Source organism: Nyctereutes procyonoides, unplaced genomic scaffold (genome assembly GCF_905146905.1).
Source record: "Nyctereutes procyonoides isolate TBG_1078 unplaced genomic scaffold, NYPRO_anot_genome, whole genome shotgun sequence".
Classification (NCBI taxonomy): Eukaryota; Metazoa; Chordata; class Mammalia; order Carnivora; family Canidae; genus Nyctereutes; species Nyctereutes procyonoides.
Window position 1 is genome coordinate 12,049,803 of NW_026575033.1, and position 22,332 is coordinate 12,072,134.

Consider the following 22,332-nt stretch of genomic DNA (forward strand, 5'->3'; position numbering starts at 1 on the left):
GGCTGTGGAAGAAACCCGTATTCTCTCTTTACATACAGCCTAAATACAGTATTAAATACTACTTGTGCCTTGTGCCAAGATTGAGATCAAATCTTTATATTTGTATGTATGAAATATGTATGAACCACATCTCCTGGTTTGGCTCTAGGTTAATATCCAAATATGCAGGCCCTACCTCGAGAAGTCAATAAGAAATGTAAATCAAGTAAATATAGAGCCTATAGTAAGCTCATCAGAACCTCCTTTCACCTTTACCCTAGGCACCAAAAGTTTAGATACATTAAAACATTAAATAAATGTGCACAAGTTTAGGCTTTCTTTACTTTCACAAATCTTCAGTCTTACCCTGGCAGCCAGCAGGGGGTGCTGGAGATGGGAGCCCTCTGATGAACAGTCTCTGTCCGCCTCTGACTTTGGAGTTAAGGAAGCATTTTGTGCTGGGTATTCTGGGTTCATTGCTAGCTCTGATTTGCCACTCCACAGTTGTCACCTGGCTTTGTGCTCATTTAATCCTCATAACAGAACCCATGAGATAAACATTATTTTACAGATAAAATAAGATTAGATGTTCAGTGGCCAAGCAACATAACTTCTACATGGGAGAGCAGGGCTTTGGTTCTGTCATACTATATTGTGGCCCTTCTAATCAATATCTGTGGAACATTTGCTCTTGAAGTAACAATTCAAGAGCAAATATTGGGAACATTAAAGTGTTGGGAAAGAGGCCCAATTTTCGTTTCACCAGTTATGATAATGCTTGGAGTAGACACCTGAGTTAACAGACACCCTAGTCCCAATTCATTGAAACGATGTATCAGTGCCACTTTTTGAGACATGCCTTGCAGGAGCCAGCAAATGACCCTTTGCTGGTGTTTGTCCATACAGGTCCTCTGAAATACAGCCTAGAAGTATTTCAACATTCAAGTGCTCAATTTATGTTAATTCCCGTACCCTATGATAAACTTGTAACACACCCTAGGTGACTATGGGCTTATGGAGGGGGCCTTCCTTGTGCTGAGAGGCAAGGAGGATGGACTTCAAGCTTGACCCTGCTCCTCACTGCCATATCTCACTGCCATCTAATGCCTTTTACTATTTAAATCCTTCTAGGGCTTCCCATTAGTTAGACTGACATTGGATTCCTTTGTCATGGCTCACAGTTCCTTATAAAACTCCTTTGCAAAGGAGGTGAGGGGGGAAGAAAAATGGATTCTGCTGCTAATTTTTAATGAAAACAATTTTAAGAGATACGATTTTCCTTGTTTGCGTCTGAATCTGTGCAACAACAAGCCATGCTTTAATGAAGTCTGGGGCATTCAGAAAATTTAAATGTATTTCAGTTCCTTTGAAAAAAATTATTTGTACTGAATAGTAATGGACTAAGCGTTTTCAAAATTTGCAGGATCTATTTTTGTGAAGATTTGTGTGTGTGGGTTGGATTTTTTAAGGGAATGATTATTGAGTTTTCTGTTTACGAAATGAACATTATGTGGCATCACTTCGTATTTTTTTCTCTGCTGGTTTTTAGCACAAGATAGATCAACCCAAATGATATATATAAAATATATCAAAAAGGTTTTTGATTCATCTTGATACTTTATCTCTAAAGGACCTCATCCTGCATGAAGAGAAACAAAGCTCTTTCTCCATAATTGTCATCATTGAACTCAGGTGATGCTTAATTTAACTTGGAACCATTCTTATTAAGCAACAATACATAATTATAGGAATAGAATATATTTAATGCTTTTTTTTAGAAATTTAAACTGAGCAAAAATTGATAAAGCAGTTTTTCTTACAAAGTGATTTTCCTTTGTTTCCTCAGGATGCTAGGAAAACATTTCTCTTCTGCCTAATACATTCTATGCATGAATGTACATGTCACTCTGACAATAATTACACATGTGGGCCCACGTGCAGCCATCCACAGGGAAAGGGGGCGGATTCCAACCCTAACCCAATCAACTCAATCAGACTCTTTAAAACCATTATGAGATGGCTCTTGATGTTGGCAAGCATCCAAATTGTTTGCCTAGCTTTGTTGTCACATTTTTTTTTGAATACCACACGTTTTAGTCTCAAAAAAAATTGTCAGATATGCTAGGAAAGAAAAATTAAATATAAATTAAAACCTAAACCGATTGCACTTCTGTTGTACATTTTTCCCCCACAGGCAACAGATAGCACTAGGCATGCATGACACGTCTGTTCATTTAGTGGCTCACTCTGCGGTTTTTTTTTTTTTTTTGCATAAGAACTTAGTGTGTGCTAGGGACTGTGACAGATACACAACTGAGAAACACATGGCTCTTCTGAAGAGAGAGTATAGAGTAGGAATTCATGCAGGATGGCTAAATGCCACAGACTGTGATGTACAATCCATGCACCTTTTACCACCTTCATCCCACTGTACTACTCAGCAAGCTAAGACACAGGTTGGCCTCTGCCTTCTTGGAATACTGTTTTCTTAGTTCCTACTGCACCACCCAGGCTACCACCAGTCCATTCACTATATGGATCACAATTAGGTGCCCTTTCCTGAGTATTGGGCAGATGGTGTAGCACACACCAGGGTGGACACAGCCCATTTTCACCCCTTTACAACTTAGAGAGTAGAGTTCAGGCCAGCTTGCCACTCTCACTCACCCTGGGTCTGGCGTCCTTCTACAGACCACAACCTGTACAACAAATCAAAATAATGTGAAAAATAACAGCCTTCTTCTCTAGATTCCTTTGGGGTGGGGCAAGGCCCCAGGGAACACTTTCTTCTCCAGGCTGGAGCCCAACAGGAAGGCAGTAAGCAGTCCTGGAGAGCCAATGAGGCCCAAAGCACTACTATTATGTAGTGATAACAAGGGTCTTAGCATCTCTTCCTGAATTTTGGATAAGAAGGTTGATAACCCTGATTCTTGCCTTGCTTATGATAATAAATAAATAACTCACTCCAGTTCTAAAATTTACTAGACCTAAATTTTGCCAGCTCTATGACCTTAACCTTATTCTGTACCTCTTTAAGCCTCCATTTTCTCATCTGTGAAATGGGACTCTTAATAATACTTCATAGGTTGGGGGTAAGGTTTAAATATGATAAGATAGGTATTTTCAAACATAGTATTAATGTTGAATAAATGTAGGTGATGTTATTATCATGTCTCAGGTCACTTTCTGACTTTTTTTCCCCACTCTTGGATACCACTTCCTGAGGACCTTTCAGCTTTCCTCTATTACTGCTACTTTTCTCTGAGCCTCCAACAACTATGCCTAATCCCTTGTTTAAAGATTCATTATATGGTTGCCTAAGATTATTAAGGAAAGGCTCCTCGTTCCTCTTAAATGATATCTGAAGTCTCATAACAAGCCAGAAACAAATTCAAATTTTATTTTGTATTTTAGGTCCCTCTGTTCAGGTGCCTGTTCTGACTACATTTTTTTAAATAAGTGTCCCCACCCCTGCCAGAGAGGAGACAAAAAGATAAATGTTTTATCCCAGCTTGCAGCAGGTGTCATTTCTATTTGATTTGTAGGCCTTTCAACAAAACAAAAGGCCTTTTCTGTTCTTTTACAATATATGCTCTCTTTAAAGGTACTCAAATGAGGAGGGAAAAAAAAGCACACATGATCAAGATTTCTGATTCTAACGGTCAGAAACTGGGCTCTTAGTTACTGATTCCCTCTTCACAGGGAAAATGAGATGCCATTAAAAACATTCTTTTCTCAATAGCATTTAAAATTTTATAATCATTTCCTCTTGAAGTATATGTGAGTGGCATTCTTAGACAATTAATATTTTTATAGTAGGATTGAAAACTTTGAAAAGCCAGTTAGGATCTCTTTTATAAGGTGGACCAAGATAATCCTTGTATGCTTGAGTAATGATATATAATAGCATGCTTGCTTATTGCAGCTGTTTGAAATGTCTCCAACTTGCTAGCCCCAAATTGTTTCTATTGGTGTCCAAAAATGATATGGATATGACCTTCCAGGTCATACCAGTGGTACAACCATGTGTATAACTTCCAAAGTTCGATTCTGGTGTCACTAAGGGTTCATCAGAAATATCAATATAGCTAAAGCTTAATTGTTTCCTATATGCAAACCACTATGCCGAGCACTTTATTCATAATGTCATCTAATCTTTCCAACAACTGAAGTCGGCACCATCATTATCCCCCTTTTCCAGGTGAGGGAACTGAGATTTAGTGAGATTAATAGCTTGCCCCAGGTCTCCTAGCTAGTAAGGTCTGGAGCCAGGTAGGAATCTGGGGCCTGTCTAGAGAGACTTTGTGCTCATTAAATCCAGGGCACGATGCAACCTCCCCATTCATTCATTACCATGGGGAGGCCTCAGAAAGTTGGGTATGGATGTTAGTTTTTGTTTTTGGATGTGTTATTGTTTTGAGGTAAAACCTTCAGGTGCTGTTTTACTTGGAATCCATACATTCAAAGTACAGGGGACAAAACATAATTAGCTTATCAACTCTAACGTGTGAAAATGAAAAGGAAGTCCATCTGATAAGAGACTTCGCTGGAATGAAGCACTATTATGAGTAGAGCTGGAAACCTTAGTGGCTGAGGGCTTGGCTTTTGTGTAAGTGTAGGAGCTTGAAAAGCTTATATTGATGGTGCCTTGGGGGCATTTCAGGACATGGTACTAGTTCTCTTCAGTGCTCAATTTTATTTATTTATTTTTTATTTATGATAGTCACACACACACACACAGAGAGAGAGAGAGAGGCAGAGACATAGGCAGAGGGAGAAGCAGGCTCCATGCACCGGGAGCCCGACGTGGGATTCGATCCCGGGTCTCCAGGATCACGCCCTGGGCCAAAGGCAGGCGCCAAACCGATGTGCCACCCAGGGATCCCCAGTGCTCAATTTTAAAAATTCTTCATCTTAAAGTTATATTGTACTCTTCCCATGTCTTAAAAGCACTGTTAGTCTAAAAAGTCCTATTTGTGTGTTGACTGGAACGGAGTTGCCCAACATTTTTTATGTTCAATAATTATTAATATGGCTTTATTCATTGCCTTGGAAAATATTAATCAGAAATGTGCTGGAAAGGGAGAACTATTCTGTGGTGCATGAGACGGCTGGCCAAATCCCATCTACCCAAAGGCAGCCAGTCAGAATTAAAATGCATTTATTTAATCCCCTGGCCAAGCTATACGATAACACAAAATGAAGCTAACCAAAATCAGGACACCTGATAGCAAGATTTCATGAACTAAAAAAGCCATTGTACAGCAAGGAATCTAATGCCTTTGCTTCTTATCCTTCTAATACAAATAAATAAGCTTCACTGGCCTGGACGATTCTTAGAAATGATAGGTTTGAGAAACAGGTCTGTCCTGGAGCCTGACATTCGGTAAACAAGCGGACTGAACATCCATCCCCTTCAGACACCCACGTTACTGGTGGGGTGCCTCGTCGAAACGACAAGCCTTTCTAGGAGGGAGAAGCACAAAGTGCAAGGGAAAGAAAAAGCCTAGCTTTCGTACTGCAACAAGGCTGACAGATGGGGCTTTTAAAAAACGTCACTGCAACCAGATCCAGGGGTGCAGCTTTGCTTGCTGCAGCGCCATGCAGTTGTGTATATTTCAGGGACAGACACAAGGGGAAGTAGCAGGCAGTGCTCACGCGCGGGCTGCTCCCTGGAAGCATTTCTGGAGAGAGAGGAGCCACAGAAGCTGGGAAATTCCTCCTCCTCCGGCTGAGCCCGGGGCTGAGTGGTGGCTCAGGTTGAGACCGTGGGCAGGGGCAGGGGGCGGCGCTCCCAGCCCATCCCTCAGCCCGGCGGAGAGCTGTGTGGGCTGAGCTGTCTGCACCGTGTCAGGGAGGCCAGCCAGGAAACCCGCCCTCCCGAGGGAAAACGGATCACAGTTCAGGTGGGGACTTCCTCGGTAGCGTACCTGGCTGGAGCAGAGCATGTGGGCGGCCGGCGGCAGGCGGCTCTGGTTATGGCAGCCCAGAAATGAAAGCAGCGGCCGCCGCCGCCTCTGAGGGCTGCAGGCAGATCAGCACCCAGCAAATAAGAAGCAAGTCCTGGACCCCGAGGAGGAGGAGGAGGAGGAGAAGGAGGAGGAGGTGGTGGTGGTGGTGGTGGTGGTGGAGGAGGAGGAGGAGCGGCCGAGCATCTCTCTCCTGCTCCTTGGTGTCCTTTAAATGAGGACTCCCTGCCGGAGCCGGAGGTGGATCTGCAGAGCCTTCCTTTCCGCGGCTGACCCCCGCTTACATCACTGACCTGTGACAGGCACATCTCCACGCCCGGTACCTGCTCCGCCAGCGGCTCCCAGTACAGTCCCGGGAGCCTCTTTGTATACCGCCGGCATGGCCAGCCAGCAGGACTCCGGCTTCTTTGAGATCAGTATCAAATATTTACTGAAATCCTGGAGTAATAGTGAGTAATAGAAAATAACCTTTTTTGTTTGTTTGCTGGGTGTTGCGTAAGGTTCGAGAAATAAAATCTCAACTGGAGGCATAAGCTGGTGAGCAGGGAAGTTTTTTTGGTTCGGTCTGCTATGAAAATCAAAATGTCAGAGACTGACCTAGCTTTCCTTAAGTGCAAAGGCTGCAGTGGAATCACAGTAGATTTTGTTTGATTAAATTTTCAAGTGAGATGGCCCTTCAGACTCTGGCAGGGCTCAGGATGGGGCATTCTAGGCTGCACTTTCTGCCTTAATGTTTATTTGGTAAGGGTTTATCTAAGTATTTTGTGAAGTGTCGTTTAATCGAAGGGGTGTGGCAGGGTTTCAGAGTAGTTCATAATTGTTTTATTAGGGTATTGTCTGCAGAAAAAAAGTACTTTATAGTCCAAAACCTGGAGTCATCTCTTTTGTATATAGAGGCATTTGCAGGATTTTTTTTTTAAATCTCTCCCTTGTCCATGTGGATGATGTTCAGAATACTATGTAATATTTGGATTTGTGAAAATCCTGATGTGTTATAGTCCGAACTAACAACAAGCTTTGCTGAAATATAAACAAGGTTCTGACCCAGATCATTTATTAGGATATCAGAATGTTATGGCTTCTGAAGTTCCATTACTGACCTACTTAAAGATTTTAGCAATAACATATTTCAAAAGGACAGCCTCTAAGGCATCATGGAGCTGGAATCAAATTAAAATGAGGCCTTCAGGTGATCAGTGATGTCTGTGTTTTCTGAATAGTTCAAAAACAAAGTCTTCTCTATTTCTCCATCAGCCTTTGTGCTTGCTCTGGATAAAGACCTGCAGGTATTACAGATCCTTAATTGTTTGAAATTTTAAAAAATCTTCCAAGAAAAATTCTGATGCTGTATTACATGCATGCTAATTAACCAACCTGTGCTCAAAGAGCTGACAATTAATTATCCCCTACCCAGATGACCTGTGGCCAAGATTGTTCTTATGTAAACAGAACCTGGGCAGGAGAACCTGTGCCATAATTGCTTTAAGAAAAGAGCCAGAGTGCCTTCAGCCTTAAGGTATTCAGGGATATGTATCTCTAAATGATATCCAAAGAAACCATTTTTTCCCCAGGTAATTTTGCACCACTGTATACATGATGAGGCTTGTCTGAAGCTGTTTTTCTACAAGTGGGAAGCCATTTGGGAGTCATACTGTCACCCAAGTAGCATTCCTTTATTTGTTGTAGTCATAATTCATTTATCTTGGATCCATTATTTGTATAATACTTCACACTCAAGGATGAATCTTCCTTTGTTTATCCATTCTTTGATAAATGAAAGGGATCTGACACCCAGAGTTCTTAATGGAGCAGTTTTCCAATAACTGGAAGGACTCACTGTGAGTTTGACAATAGTATATGGTTTTGAATCCTCATTTTTAGTACACCAAGGCCAGATGATTTCCTATCAATTTTTGTCATTGTCTCATTAGAGAGAAAATTATGTGTGACAATACTGAGGCCAGTGGGATTTCTTTTAACATCTTTCTCCCCTTGTCAATTTTCAAATTACTCTAGACAAAGTGTGCATTCTCTCCACCTTTCCTAACGCACCCCCACCCCTACACACACACACACACACACACACACACACACACAGAGGCACGCTCACTCTCTCACATCAGGAAATGGTTCAAAATGACTGTTCATATCTACTTTGAGAGTATCCGGGACACAATTTTGATTTCTTTCAATTCATTCAGCAGATATTTCTTCAACATCTACTATGTCAGGCTGTGAGGCTACAAAGGGGAATAAGATACCATACCTGCCCTCTCTCTTCATTTCTTCATTACAGGAGAGTGAACTTGGTGATTCTATTTAGCGTTCCTTTGGAAGTCAGAATGCTTTTCAGTCCTTTCTGGAAAGAGGAAGAGGAAATATACTTTATGCTTCATGTTCTTTAAGCTTATTGCAACACTAACTTGTTTATAACCTAGCTTAGCTCTCGGTTTTACATATTGTCAGTAGCAAAGAGAGAAAGGAGTTTGTGTGTAGAAAACAGTAGCCTTGGGGCTTTGACCTACTCAGTGTAACCTGGCTGAGAGGCTGCATCATGGAGCCTGCAGCCCATCGGCCAGCATCATAGGTTTGAGAGGCCAGGATGCCTGCCCACATACCTGAGTAGAGAACTAGGCTCCTAATTATATAGTGGCGCTTATTTATAAAAGTACGACAATTAAAAAGCAGTAAAAAACTGTGTAACTATGGCTGACTGCTTAACAAGGTGGTAGTAAGAAGAGAGAGGATTCCAAGAGCATGCCCGTTAAGATTTCCATTCATTTTTTTAAAACGGCACATTGTGGAGGAAATGTAATTTCGTGTATATCTGTCTCCTCTGAAGAATTAACAAGTCAATTAAATCAGTCATTGCCTGGTGAGATGTGTTAGCTTTTTATGCACTGTTCCTTTTGACAGTCTTCTTCATTGACATGCCCACTCTGTCAGGCTGCCCTTTCATTTTAATGGAGTTGGGAATTAAAATGGCCTTGATGTCTGGAAATAAAATGTCCTTTGTAGACCTAGCTGGGGGAGGCTTTCCTTAGTCCCTGGGACCCCCCCCCCTTAAGTCCTGTGCTCCTTCCCCAGTCATATCTAGACTTTCCCACAGCCATTTAGTGATTCTCACAGCTGCTCCCTTTGGGGGTCACAGCCATAGCTTCCACAGGCCTTTCTCAGATTAACCTGGAGTTAATCTGGTGGTCTCCCTGGAGTGTCAAGGTCCCCCTGATGCAGAGGGGGCTTCTGAAGAGGCTTCTGCCAGCATTTCAAAGTCCATACCACTTCTCCCTCTTGCCCCTGAGTCTGTGACTACCATTCAAGACCCTCTTGGGACTCCTCATTGGGCCTCTCTCTCTGTTCTTCTGCTCCAGCCAGATTTATTTATTATTTATTTATTTATTTTTCCAGCCATATTTAATCGGCTCATCCCTCTTGTGCATTTTACCAACTTGTGCCCTACTCTGTGCCTATACACACGCCAGCCCCCTGATCTGGCATGCCCTCTGCTAGAATACACAAGTTGCAGGACCAGATAGGCTTGGTTCAGGTCTCTATCTCCTGCACTTGCGTTGGCCTTTGACAATTAGTTAACTTCTCTCTGCTTCATTTTTCTCCTCAGTAAAATGGAAGCAAAAATAACAAATGCATCACAGAAGTAAATGGGGTATTTAAGAATTAAAGCACTTAGAATAATATCTAGCACATCATAAACATTCAATAAATGTTAAAATAATATGAATGTATTCCAAGACTCCCCTCATTTCTCAACCCACTTAAAATCAGGGTCAGGCCCCTTTTCTTCCTAGTATTGACATTATTTGTGGATTATTCTATGAGTAGTCAACACTTGATACACCCCTGGAGAAGGGGAACTGTGTGAATATGCCAGAAATTGTTGCTTACTTTGAGCCATTTCTTTTCTAGATTTGTTACCATTATTTCCTTTTCTACTTCAGCTATTATTAGAATATTCCTACCTTCCCTAAGTAAATACCTGGGGCAGCGCAGGAGATGTCCTGGCAATGTCCTCAGTGGCAGGAAGTCCTCTTGGCCTTTCAGATTTGCTACAAAGTTTGGAGCAGATAGTTCCAAGCTACTTCAGAGGAAAGAAAGGTGTGCTTTTTATTGATGTATAGAGCTAGTAGTGTAGGGGCTCTCCCAACCATCTGAAACCTCTCACTGGCATTCCTTGGCCCTGGTGTCCAAACGAACACAGGGCCCTATGAACACAGGTATATTCCAAACATATTCAACATCTTGATCTTTCCAGTGCAGTTTGTCTTTCTTACATTTGTCAATTCTTGCTACTCCAGAGAGGGGAACATTTGAATGCTTGTTAACTCTTTCAGGTAACAAGAATTCCATTGACAAATAAACTGGTCTGGGAAACTGAGTAAGCCCTTTGCCTGTCCTGGAAGGGCTGCTGTGCACTGTGAAATGTCTAATGTTGCTATCAAGAAACATCAGTTGGGAGAATTGGATGTGGCATTTTTCAGATATATCATAGTGGCCTAAGTTATGGTGACGAAGGACAATATTTCTGTCCAATGTAGAAATGCTGGTTAGTGTCAGGTTAGCCCTGGAGCAGAGAAAGATCAAATGCACATGGGGATGGGAAACACCATTGACTGAGTACAGGGCAGCACTTACTGATCCCTGTTAATGTGGTCAGTGTAGCTCAAAGACCCTACAAGAAAAGCTTAAGAGAAACCTAAAAAAAAAAAAAAAAAAGGAAAAAAAAAAGAAAAAGAAACCTCAAAGTGTTAGTTTTAAGTTCTTTGCAGAGCTGATTTGAAGAAGCGGAAAACTGAAGTTAACCAAGTTACCTGAACCAGCAGAGCAGTACTGCTGGAGTGCAAGCATGCTTCCCTTTGAGCTCTGAAATAGTAGGAAGCACCCAGGGCCAAGCAGGCACTCTGGGGAGATTACTCACATTCCTGTCACTCACGTGTCTGACTGTGTGTGCGCTTGCTCAGGTCGTGGTCACTGCTGCTAAAGTAGCTTAAAGTCCTAATGAGAAATAAAACCCCAAATCAACATCTACTCCAAGTAGAAGGAGCCTGTTCCTGGGTTTGTGATGAAGATACATAACAAGCTTGTTTTCTTGTTTGTTTTGTGTGTTGTTTTTTTGTCATTGTTAAAATGCTTGAACAATTTTAGAATAACAGAAACTGTCACATTGAGTGGGGGCCCACTCCCTGTCAAATGCTATGCTTGGTAATTTATATGTAGGGCAACCACATCATTATTTGTGCAACTGGACACTTTGGAGAGTGAAAGTTAATAATTATACTGGGACTGCCACAGGTGAAGGAGGCCATATGACCATTGTGTTTATTATCTTCACTCTTTCCAAAACCCTGCAAGTTTATGTTATTATCCACACTTTACAGATGAAAAAAAAAATGAGTTGAGAAAGTGATTTGCTAAAAGTCAGGATGCTGGTAAACTGCCATAAATCTTTCCCCCAATCCACTTGATAATCACATTTTTAAAAATTATCCATAGGATGATCAAAAGGATCAAGAACATTGAAGATCTTAGTACTTTATAGATAGTTGCTTTCTTCTTGGCCGGTGACACTGCCGACCCTTAGCCCACTTCCTCCCTGTGCACCCCTGAGGCTTGGGTGTGTGTGAGTGTTTCTCTCTCTCTCTCTCCTCCCACCTTCTATTAAAAGTCCTTTTGAAAGGTAAATACCCTGGACTAAAATCATTATATGTTCATTTGAATCTGATCTGAAACCTCACAAAATATACCTACTTGATGCCATCTGGGTATCTCAGACCTCAGAAGCTCAACTTGGGGGGGAATTAAGCCTTATCATCCTAAACCAGGAACACAAAGAGGAAGCTAGTTTATTCATAATCTTCCTCCCTCCACCCACTTCCCCCAAGAACCAGTGCTGAAGAGCACCATCTCCTTAGCACAGGCCTGTTTGAAAAACCTAAATATTGACGTCTTCACCGTTACTATTACAAATAATAAAGTTTGTTCACTATGGTCGTTTGATTGAACATACAACACACACATAAAAGATCATAGTAAAAAGCTACATTTGTTAGGAGTGTTTCATGTTGATTTTTTCCCTCCTTTTATAACTACATATAAATATATAATTTAAATGGATTTGGTAAAAAGGTGCTAATAAGCTTTACCTCTTTTAGAATGGTCATTTACTTACTATGCTGAGGTTTCTCTGATATGTTGTATCTCTGTTTAGGAAACAGTGGCAAATTCCTCATCATCTTTGGCAGTGAGGACACAGAGAATATCTCCAGGACTGATGGAAATCTGTAATTCAGTTATCTCAGTTCACCTGATAGCACCAATTTGGGCCACCACAAAACCTTCTACAAGGCTGGCAGCACAAAATGATTTGATTTCAACTTCTTTGCCTACTGCTGCTTGGTGAAGGTGCCAACAAGAACTGAAATAGGCAGACTTGCAAACAGTGGTAGGCAAGGAGAGATGACCTGGACATTTTTTTTTTAACCTGGATACTTTTACAATCTAGGAACAGCCCAGAATATTTGAAAAAGTTGCCAGCATTCAGATGTTTCAACTAAACATTCAGATGATATAACATGAAATATTCCCTTTATTTAAAAGACCTCTGTTTCAAAACATTTTAATACCTATGACTCTTTAGTTCACTTCTGGATACAGTTCAAGGGATTGAATGGGTTATATATGTCTTGACCATCTTATTAGTAATGTCTATATTTATAAGCTTCATGTGGTAGTCAACATGATAGGGCTTGGATGTGAGTTTGGGCTGAGAAATGACATTTTCCTGAGTTGGGACTATTCTATGGATTGTCAGTCCCATACACAAGCCTCTTGTGCATGTTCTTTGCTGGTACTGAATCTTAAATTTATTTAGTGCCTTGTGGTTTGCCCAGCACCTTTAAAAACATTACCTCATTTGATGAATGAGATGCATTGATTATGAATAAACTACCTTCCTCTTAAATGTCCCTGGTTTGGGATGATAAGGCTTAATTCCCCCCAAATTGAGCTTCTGAGGTCTGAGATACCCAGATGGCATCAAGTAGGTATATTTTGTGAGGTTTCAAATCAGATTCAAGTGAACAAATAATGATTTCAGTTCAGGGTCTTTACCTTTGAATACGACCTTACAAAAAAAAAAGCAATATATATTGGCATCTATTACTTAAAATACACAGAGGGAGTCTGTTTACAAAATATACATATTATGATTTTCTGGATTTACTTGTACCCTACCATTTCTTAGTCATCTTTTTTAAGCACTCAGACAGGCCTAATTTTCTACAGTGTGATACCTTCTGAGAATCAGCCCCTGTTTGCACACAATCCAGTGCAGAAGATTTAGCAAGCAACGATTCCTGGAAAGGTGAATGGCATTTGTGAGTAAGAAAGTGCACAGCTTTATCTCATCTTTTTTCTTACTAATCTCTGTCATTTGATGGATTCCTTTCATCATATTCATTTAAATATCTCTCCACTATAGAACTGTTGGCTACACAAGTAAAAAAAAATGTTCTCTTCTTTGAGTTGAAAAGTATCTCTCAGGCTTGAAGGAGCAATAAAAATAGCTTTTTCCATAAGAACATCTTTACTTTTCGATACTGGGTTATATTAAAAAACTTACTATCTTAGCATCAGCTTTTCTTGGTGGTTGCTTAAATTCCTTGCCACTCAACAGTGTAAGGGAAGCAAGACAGACACTATTCAGGACTTCTTTTTGAGCACTGTACACCAGACACACTGCTTGGGGAGCTTCAGAACTGAATCAGACCTAGACCTGGATCCTTCCATCAGGGATCTCAGAGCTGACCTTCTTTCCTGGTTAGTTTCAGAATTCAGAAGTATTAATGCAAAAGAATTCAGAAATATTAATGTAGAAAAAAGTACCTAATGGTATTTCATAGACAGTATATGCCCTAAAGAATCTTATTTGGGAGAGTATGTTCCATAGATTCTGTTGAGTTTAACTTTATGGATTAATACTTCCATGGCATCAGGCGAGTGTTGGAAACCTGGTGTTTGCAGGCAAATTCCTATAAGAACACTCTTCCTAGCAGGATAGAGAAAGGAGAGAAAAGGAGATGTAAATTATTTAGCCTGAGACACTTGACTAGATGTCAGTTTTGGGAGCAGCAAGTGTTTCAGATAGGCATTCTTTACATTAGAAAACTGTGAAGACAACTTCCATGTTTATCAGAATTTTGATCTGGGACTAATTTAAAGCTAGTCATTCTTCATTTTGAGTCGTCCTCTCACCCTTCAGAACATTGAGAGTGAAGAGAAGGGTGTGTGTGTGACAATTCTGTATTTCTGTAAGGTTCACGATCCTACCTCTGGATCCTATGGTTACATACACTTTTCTTCTTTCTCACAGAACATACAAGCACAGGCATTTAAATATTAGTCACTCCAGCTGCTAAGCAGCGAGAGTCTTTATTCTGCCAGCATATCAGACTCTATAATGAGTCTGATTTTGGTTTAATTCCTTTCTACTGTGTAGTCGTTTGATGAGCTGCAGATGGAAATTTAAGCCAAAGCCATACATTTCAGCTAATACTTTTTATGCTGCTGTAAGAATTTGTTGTCATGTCGATTTAAGGGAGTTGAAATCTTTTTCAAGAAGGCATTCAGATCTATTTTAAGAGCATTTATCAGTTCTAATTTGATATACAACTCTGACTGCCTCTGCTGTTCTTAATCAATTGCAAAGTGCAAAGTAGTTTAGCAGTGGAAGACAGCTTTGAAATTTCCAGAATTTCTCAGCTAATGCCACAAACACAACATCATGGAAATTTAATTTTATATTTGAAAATATAAAATTAAATTTCCATTAAAATTTTTTGCCTGATTTTAAGAGACAGTAGGCCGACTTCTTTGAATTCAGACTTAAACAGGTAAATATGTATTTTGGCAGCCTTGGAAAGGATAGGGTATTAGATTAACTAGGGAGAAACTTTTGTAAAATTCCATTCAAATGCTATATTTATGTAGGAAGGATCTGGCAAATCAAGAAAATTGTTTATTACATCAGAGTCAAATCAATAGCATATTTCAATTCTTTAAACACAAGATTAAGTTTTTCTTCCATTTTTCTGTTATTTTTCTGTGTGTGACCTTGATTTGCCTCCTTTCCCCACTTCCTTATGTGAAAGGAACAAATGTGACACCTTGTCTCTGCCTGTTTAATGTGAAGGGTTTTGAAGGCCTCCACTGAAAAATGAGGTTTGTGTAAACATCATAATATGTGTCCATTATTTCTCCTGTGCCATGAAAGCCAAACTGAAGGAGGTTGAGTTGTACATTAATGAACTTGACTGATAAGTAGAGACTGCATCTTGGGCTTTCTAAGCTTGATCAGTTCCTTGGACTAGTCTACTTTTAAGTACTCTGAATAAGCAATAGGTGTCATACTACACAGCCTGTCAGGTTCTCTCTATTGTTTTTGTTTTGTTTTGTTTTGTCTTGTTTTGTTTTTACATTAAGTGACTGTGTATCTAACTCAGTGGAATTGAATGGAGTTGTCTCCAATCTGAAGTACTGGCATTCTTGATCAAGAGACAAGCATTTTCTTTCGACATGGTGTGATGTGATGCTTATAGAAGTTGCTGGCATTCTAGAAGCTTTTAGCATGTGGTCATACAGTCAAAGGATACTCTCTTAGCTTTGGGTAGATATTATGTTTCAGTTAAGCCATGTTGAAAATAAAGAAAAGGTCATAAGGATGCAAGATAGTATTTAAAAATGTGTCTGAAGCACTGGTTTGTTATACCATCCACCTATACTCTATGCCTGCAACTAGGTAGAAAACTTGTGACAGCTTTAAAGAGTTTTACAGCTAAAAAAGTTGCTCTGACTGAGTAGATCACCTACAACTTTAGCAAATTATAAGCAGTTAGTTTAAAATTTACAAATTTGAACACCAATTAGAAGACAAATTTCAGTCTTTCTCTAAAAAAACAAAACTCAGCTTCTCAATTTTCAGTTTTTGAAAACCACATTTTTAGTGAATCTCCCCTAAAAATGAGGCCTTGCTATCTTGCTATTGAATGACAACATGGTCTTAGCTCTAGTATCACTTGTACTATTTCAACATTCCAAAATTAAACTTCTATCTTTCTAATGGGTATTTTAGCTTCCTTAGGGAGTTTAGAGAGAAGTCTAGCCCTGCATTGGGCCACACTGGGTGCCTTATTTCACTTCTCTGATGGTATGTTGGGTGGCCCTGAGTCCTGTTCTCATCTTTTCTTCCAGAGTGAGAGTTCAGGACAACCTCTTCTCTATTTTATTTGACTGAATACAGTTCCAAGAAAATAGGAAAGTAAGAGAAATTTAGTATTCCCTATTGATTTTTGTGTCCTATTTACTAACAAACCCTCAGTCCTTATCATTATGGGAAAGCTAATCCTACCTTATGCCATTTGAGATATCGATTTTGAAGGTGTTTGAGAACCTGGTCATTTTCAACTGAAAAAAAATTTAACAATGCTAAATACTTGAACTTTAAGAAAGGTCGAAATTACGACTGAGAATTTGTTTTCATTCTCTCTAAAAATTCTCTCTCTAAAATTCTGTCACATTTTAAATACCCAAAAATCTATTTCAACTTTAACTTAGATTCTTTCTTTCTCTTGTTAGCCATTTTGTTGGTCACTTCAGTGCTTATTGTCATTTTCCTAGAGGGACAAAGGAGTTGAAATTTGAATTATTGCCTTTTGAAATTAGCCAACTATTCCACTTAAAAAAAGAAAAGAAACATAAATTAGAAATGATAGAGTAGGACTCTGATCAGTGACTTTCATTCTAAATCCTAAATCCCTCTCATTACTAATCATAGTACAGTAATATTCCTACTATTCACAGATAAAACAGTGTGGTTAATACATGGAACTTTTTCTTGCCGTCTAGTAATTTGAAATGTATGTCATTTTAGGGGGCTTTTGCCATAAATACTACAATAACTTCATAATGGCTGAAAAATAAAGACTTTTAATTTACTTGCCTAACCTACAGTCTGGAGATGGGAGGTTGTAGGTGGATTCAGAAGCTCAAAGACTCAGACCATCCAATCTTTACACTTGTCACTGCATGATCACAGATGGCCACCTCAGTTCCAGACATCTTTGCTTTACTTAAGAGTCAGGAAGGGAGGCAGCCCTGGTGGCTCAGCGGTTTAGCGCCGCCTTCAGCCCAGGGTGTGATCCTGGAGACCCGGGATCAAGTCCCACGTGGGGCTCCCGGCATGGAGCCTGTTTCTCCCTCAGCCTGTGTCTCTGCCTCTCTCCCTCTCTGATGAATAAATAAATAAAACTTAAAAAAAAAAAAAAAGAGTCAGGGAGGGGGGATCCCTGGGTGGCTCAGCAGTTTGGCGCCTGCCTTTGGCCCAGGGCGCGATCCTTGAGTCCCGGGATGGAGGCCTGCATCGGGCTCCTGGCATGGAGCCTGCTTTTCCCTCTGCCTGTGTCTCTGTCTCTCTGTCTCTCTCTGTGTGTGTGTGTGTGTGTGTGTGTGTGTGTGTGTCTATCATAAATAAATAAATAAATCTTTAAAAAAGAAGAGTCAGGAAGGGAGGGAGTCCAGGTTAGGTCTTTCTTCTGGCAAAAAAGGAGAAAATTTTGCCAAAAACCCCAGCAAACTTTCTCTTGCATTCCTGATTGGAGTTGGATGATACACTGGCAAAGTTGAATAAAATTACCACGTTGGCTTAGACAAACTATGATGCATGCCCTTGGACTGGGGCAGGTCCACTTTCTATAGGTCAAGAAACTTCAACCTGCTACTTGAACAAAATAGAGATTCTTACCAAGGAAGAAGGGTAGGCAACAATAGGAACTGCCATAAAATATAAGCCATGCAACGGTAGATGACTATTAATAACTCCCCACCTTTTGTTACAAAACATTACATTAAGCGTAGTAATAATAGCTGATATTTATAAGCCCTTACGAAGTGTCAAGTGCTGTATTAAATGCTTTACTTGCATCATTTCCTCTAATCTTCACCATGACTCTATTTTACACATACCACATGTAAGTGACAGAGCCAGGAATCAGACCTAGAGTCTAGGGTAAACACTAAACTATGCTGCCTCTCATCATTCTTTGCAAGATCAAGAGATTGATTAATAGTAGGTGAAATTGATGAAATTCCAGTAGGAGTAGAAGGATATTGACATATAGTCCCTACTAAGTTACCACAGTAATATAACATCAAAAAGCAATGGCAAAGAGTTTTGAAAGTTCTCAAATAAAAATTCTGTATCTCTCTGCCTCTAGTTTCAGAAAAAAAGGAACATTCCTTGATGTTTTTCTTAAGCCCATTCAATAAGAAATTGAGTCTGTTTTTGTTTTTTTTTTAGGCAAATTACAAAAAAGAACATTACTAGGTCAAAAAGCTGATCCCTTCAAGATTGTACCTAATTGTCTGTTGAAAGAGAAAGAAAACAGGAATATATTAGGTTTATTGAAATCTGTCATTATATTAAACTGAGCAAATACAGTATTAATTTGTCTGAATGCCATCCAATAGCAGTAGAAGAAATATCCTTAACTTTGTCATTACCCCCGTACCCCCAAAAATGACCAAAATGTTTTCCTGTTTTCAGAGATTTAGAAATATCAGTATTTTCCAATGAGGTTTAGATTTCGGTCTCATTGTTCATATTCAGCTATTAATCCAAAAGGGCTTTATTGACTCACTTTACTACCTCCCCATAGTACCCTTCAGGTAAGTCTTAGAATAGTCTAATAAGAGTAGCTAGCATTTATGGAAAACTACTGAGTTTCAGCCACTCTTCTAAGCCCTATCTCATTTAAACTTTATCAGATCCTACTGAGGCAAATACCATTATATAGGTGAGAAACTAATGAATGAGCAGATAAATGAATGACTTTCCTAGGGAAAGTGCATCATTAAGTGTTGGCACCTTCTTTCAAATTGACTGGTGGCTTCAGAGTTTCTATTCTTATTGGCTGCCCAGCAGGAGCCTTTCCCACCTCCCTCCTGAGCTCATCTTCCCCAGCATGTCTGAAAGAGGCAGGTGCTCACTTCTTCTCAGCCTTCAGCACAAGCTTGCAACTGTGATTCAAGTTGCTGGGGGAATTTCTGGAACGTATTTTTCTTCCTGAATACAGTAGAAAGGCATCTTTTGCTATTCTGATTGACCCACTGCTTTCAGCCTTTGGACACAGTTTGTGTAGACAGCAGAAAAAAAAAATTGAGTTCAAATACCCTAAGATGACTTTTAGCTGAACAATGAGCCAAGTTCCTGCTTTTAAGGAAAGATTGTTTAGTGAAGGAGACCGACATAAATCGATAATTACAATAAAATATGACCAGTAATCAACCCCTGAAAGATGAATTGTATGTTATAAGTAAGGTGACTGGTTTATATATAAATATTACTCATTGACCCTTGAGGCCAGATCTTCCCTACTACTTTCCTATATTGCTGATAGTTATCTCCAAAGCTGAATCTTTTCTCACCAGCCTGGTGAAGCTGTGACTTTATCTCTCTCCTCCAGGTCCCTTATTCTGCTCAGCTTCCTCATTGTAAATGCCAGATTTCATGATCAATTAGTCCCAGGCAAGAAACTGGTGTCCTTTTCAGCCCTTCTTTGTTGTTCATTGAAGACATTGTTAAAACTTGTCATGCCTCCTTTCCCAAATGACGCTTCCCACATCTGGATCTCTGTCACCATCACTTCTGCCAACGCCTGGTTTCAGGTGTTCATCACGTGGAGCATCCCATCTGGAGCACCCACAACTCCTCCTTTCTTGCCTCTCTGCTGCCAACCGCCTTTCCAGGACAGTCTGGTCCTTCCCACAGCTTTGAGCACTGATCTTACCTTTGCTTTTGTAATGGTGTGTTGGCATTGAGAGTGAGATTCCCTATCCAGGGATCAGTGATGTTGATAGTTGCAAGCACACTGAATAATTAAATTGTCATTATGAACTGAGAGTGATTATCTGAATTCATTTTATAGACCATCTATATCCAAACCATTTGTTTTTTGTGATCTTGGGAGTTCTATGGAATGAAAAAATGGACCCGGTACCTGACTGACAGTCTGTAATCAGGGTCATGGGCCAGGAGTGGAGTGAGAGTATTGTTGTCATGCTAGAATATATTATTCTGTACACTTTTAAGCTAGTGAGATATGAAGAGCCTGGACTTGATAGGCATGACGCAGAAATTAGGAAAGTTTGCCTAGACTTAAGAAAAAGACCAAAAGTTGGATATAATTATCTGGTAAAGGTTGCTCAGGCAGAGGATCTAACTCGTCATGAAGTGTACACACTCTAGTAAGGGAAGGCCCACTCATCAATTCTCAAGTGTCCCTTATCCACAAAATAACAGCCATCAAACTGGTGCAATGAGCTCATTAAATATCATATTGTTCTGCCAGACAAGGCTGTTGTTTTAGGGAGTGACTAAGAGACTGTCACTTCTTGGGCCAGGAGAATGAAAATGCTCTTTGGGAAAAAGATAGAGATAAATTGTTGATACTGTCCCTCGGACATCCCTCCCCATTTCAGTCTGCATCTTACTGGGCTATTTTAGATTGAAAGAGGACTGCACGCTGATTTATTCAGCTCAGTGTTTTCATAAAGTTTCTGCTATTGACCTATAGAAGGGAAAAAAGGTTAGAATTTTCTTTGCAGGCAGTGTTAAATTAATGTCAAAGATCTATCCATGCCCAGTGGTGCTGGGGCTGGCAGAGTCATGTAAGCTCAGCACTTGAGTGCAAGTGTTTGTCTCCTCCATTTTAACCAAGAAATGGTTGGAAAGTGAACCAACTCTGGAAGAGTCAGGCAGAAGTGTCATCCCATTTGGGTTATTTGCTTTTTATTTTTCCTTGCTGAAAACAGAAGTGAATCACACTCTTCACTGAGCCATGCCGCAGAGGGAAATGATGCAACACTGGTCACGTGGCACAAAGAAAAAAGGCCCATTATGCAAACCTAGCTTTTTATTGTGTTCTGGCCTAAGGAGAGTTTAAATACCCACACTGGGAAGCAACACAGGGCTGTGGTTCTTAAATGTGAAGCCTCTACATGGAGGAGCCATGATTGACTGTTTGTCTCTTCTTTATTCTTCTGCCTTTTTGACCGCAGGATTCACTAATTTTTTATTATAATATAAAACAGGAAAAGAATGTATTTAAGCTTGTTTTATTTCCTTTCTCCATATGATTTGGGATGTTTATAAACATATGATTTGCCTTGACCACTTTCTTACTACGTGACCTTATGGAAATTACTTAATATGATCCCCTAAAAAGGTATTATCTAGCATACAGGTCTTTATAAATAAATAGTATGTATATGTATCTACCCACATAGCCATAACAATTAAATGAGTTTATGTTTATAAAGTGTTTAGTATACAGCCTCACTTGCAGTCACTTAATAAATGGTAGCCATTACTATTATTAATTTACCTATTTCATGCTTGTCTAAATTCCTCTATGAGTGAATGCTTTTATCTCGTCCTCTCGATGCCAAGACAGAATGACCAGGACCTAAAGAGTCCTGAAGTTCTTTCTGACATCTTCTTGGCTTGGCAGTCTGATCTTTACTGCTTCATTTAGTAGACGCTTTGGTAAAGAGGTATGTTTTTGGAACTTCAGGGAATGCACCATCTGAAGACTTTCAAGGTAAAATACCTTTCTTTCAAATCAGAGTTGTGTAGAGTGACTGATAACATAGCAAGGTATTCGTATATGTTACAGTTGCAGCATTTTCTGTATTACATGAATTAAACGTCAAGGATATGTTTTTTTGGACCTGAGCCAAACTCCCCTCCCAAGTATGATGAATTCAAATGTCTCCTTTGGAGTGAGGTTTTCTCTTACTGCCCCACTTCCCCTATGCTTTCCGCACACTTCCATTGTTGCAACAGTAACATTGTTGCATAACGGTGCTTTTTTGGTCTGGGTACCCCCCCCCCAAAACTGGGTAAAAATCAATCATTTTGTCATTGTCAGATTCCCCAGCACATTTCAGGGCACATTAGCTGTTAATAAACTGTTCAATGTTTAACAGACTGGATAAAATGACCTGAAAAAGCATGGGAGGTTTAGAGCCAAACTTAGCTAGCTCTTATCCCACTAGTAGATCAATCTCTAGCAAGCAATACCAAATGTTTTGTATTTCAGAGTCTTTTATTTCAAACAGGAACTTAACATCTATGCTTGGCTGTAAAGTCCTTTTCCTTCGGTGACCCTCACCTATTTTCTTTGAGTAAATTCAACAAGGTCATTTGCACCATTACATTCACAGAACTCTGAGATATGTCCATGAAAATGAAAATGAAGTTAGAGTGAAATAATTTTTTATTTATGTAGTGATCAGCCAACTTGAGAGAATATTT

The 22,332-nt window shown here is 39.9% G+C and overlaps 1 protein-coding gene across 6 annotated transcripts in view; it reads left to right on the forward strand.

Annotated features, from left to right (window-relative positions):
* FRY (FRY microtubule binding protein) overlaps window positions 1-22,332 on the forward strand; it is a 428,026-nt gene that overhangs the window by 161,929 nt on the left and 243,765 nt on the right. Inside the window, exon 1 of one of the 6 annotated variants that reach the window (XM_055317433.1) lies at window positions 6,099-6,397. The exons of 4 other annotated variants lie outside the window; for them this stretch is intronic. In XM_055317433.1, the coding sequence (XP_055173408.1) occupies window positions 6,328-6,397 (70 nt within the window). In that variant the 5' untranslated portion in view covers window positions 6,099-6,327. Of the gene's footprint in view, window positions 1-6,098; window positions 6,398-22,332 lie in introns of those variants that run through there. One more of the 6 variants, XM_055317435.1, reaches the window with a different exon arrangement.